Source organism: Coffea arabica, chromosome 5c (genome assembly GCF_036785885.1).
Source record: "Coffea arabica cultivar ET-39 chromosome 5c, Coffea Arabica ET-39 HiFi, whole genome shotgun sequence".
Lineage (NCBI taxonomy): Eukaryota > Viridiplantae > Streptophyta > Magnoliopsida > Gentianales > Rubiaceae > Coffea > Coffea arabica.
This window is the reverse complement of record NC_092319.1, coordinates 41,138,284-41,139,158: the sequence shown is the minus strand read 5'-3', so window position 1 is coordinate 41,139,158 and position 875 is coordinate 41,138,284. Positions and strand designations below refer to the sequence as shown.

General features: G+C 40.8%; 1 protein-coding gene across 1 annotated transcript; it reads left to right on the top strand.

Annotated features, from left to right (window-relative positions):
- LOC113689472 (anthocyanidin 3-O-glucosyltransferase 6-like) lies at positions 1–669 on the top strand. The gene has a single exon (XM_027207241.1). The coding sequence runs from the start codon at positions 1–3 to the stop codon at positions 667–669; it is 669 nt and encodes a 222-aa protein (XP_027063042.1).
- Positions 670–875: the final 206 nt, after the last annotated feature.

Genomic DNA, 875 nt, shown 5'->3' with positions numbered 1-875 from the left:
ATGACAATGATCGATGTAGTTGAAGCATTTGATGTTCCTTGCTATGTTTTCTTCACTTGTGGTGCTGCTAGTCTTGGTCTTATGTTCCATTTTGAAACACTCGAGGATGAGCAAACTAAGGAAATATCCGATTTAGTCCAAGTTGAAATGAAATTGGTCATTCCTAGCTTAACCAACAATGTTCCAAGTAGCGTCCTCCCAATTTTTACAACTAGAAAGGAAATTTGGCGTTGCTGGTTCTTGAAGGCTATTCGTGAGTATAGAAGGGCCAAGGGCATCCTAGTCAACACATTTGCTGATCTTGAGCCTCATGCTATTAATTCTTTTCTAATGGAATATTCTTATGGTACATCAAGATTGCCATCAATTTTCCCTATTGGTCCAGTTCTAAATAGGTCGCAAATCCAAACTCAATCCACTAATGACCAATCAGAAATGATGGAATGGATGGATATCCAGTCGGAAAAATCAGTTGTTTTCCTCTGTTTTGGTAGTATGGGAAGTTTTAAGTTGGATCAAGTGAAAGAAATAGTAGTAGGCCTTGAAAAAGTGGCTACCGATTTCTTTGGGTTCTTAGGCAACTCCCCGCTAAAAATGGAGAATTTGCAGGGGAATTTGAAAATCATGGACTTGCTTTGCCCGAAGGATTCTTGGAACGAACGGCTTTGATTGGAAAAGTTGTGGGCTGGATTCCACAAATGGCCATTTTGTCACACCCTGCCGTGGGTGGATTTGTGTCACATTGTGGAGGGTATTTGGTGCGGTGTGCCAATTGCTGCATGGCCATTGTTTGGAAAGCAATAATTCAACGCATTCCAATTGGTGAAAGAGTTAGGAATGGCTGTGGAAATTAGTTCGGATTTCAACGAAGCTAA

Excerpts from the sequence above, each read along its gene's own strand:
- LOC113689472 (XM_027207241.1), top strand. The coding sequence starts at position 1 with ATGACAATGATCGATGTAGTTGAAGCATTTGATGTTCCTTGCTATGTT.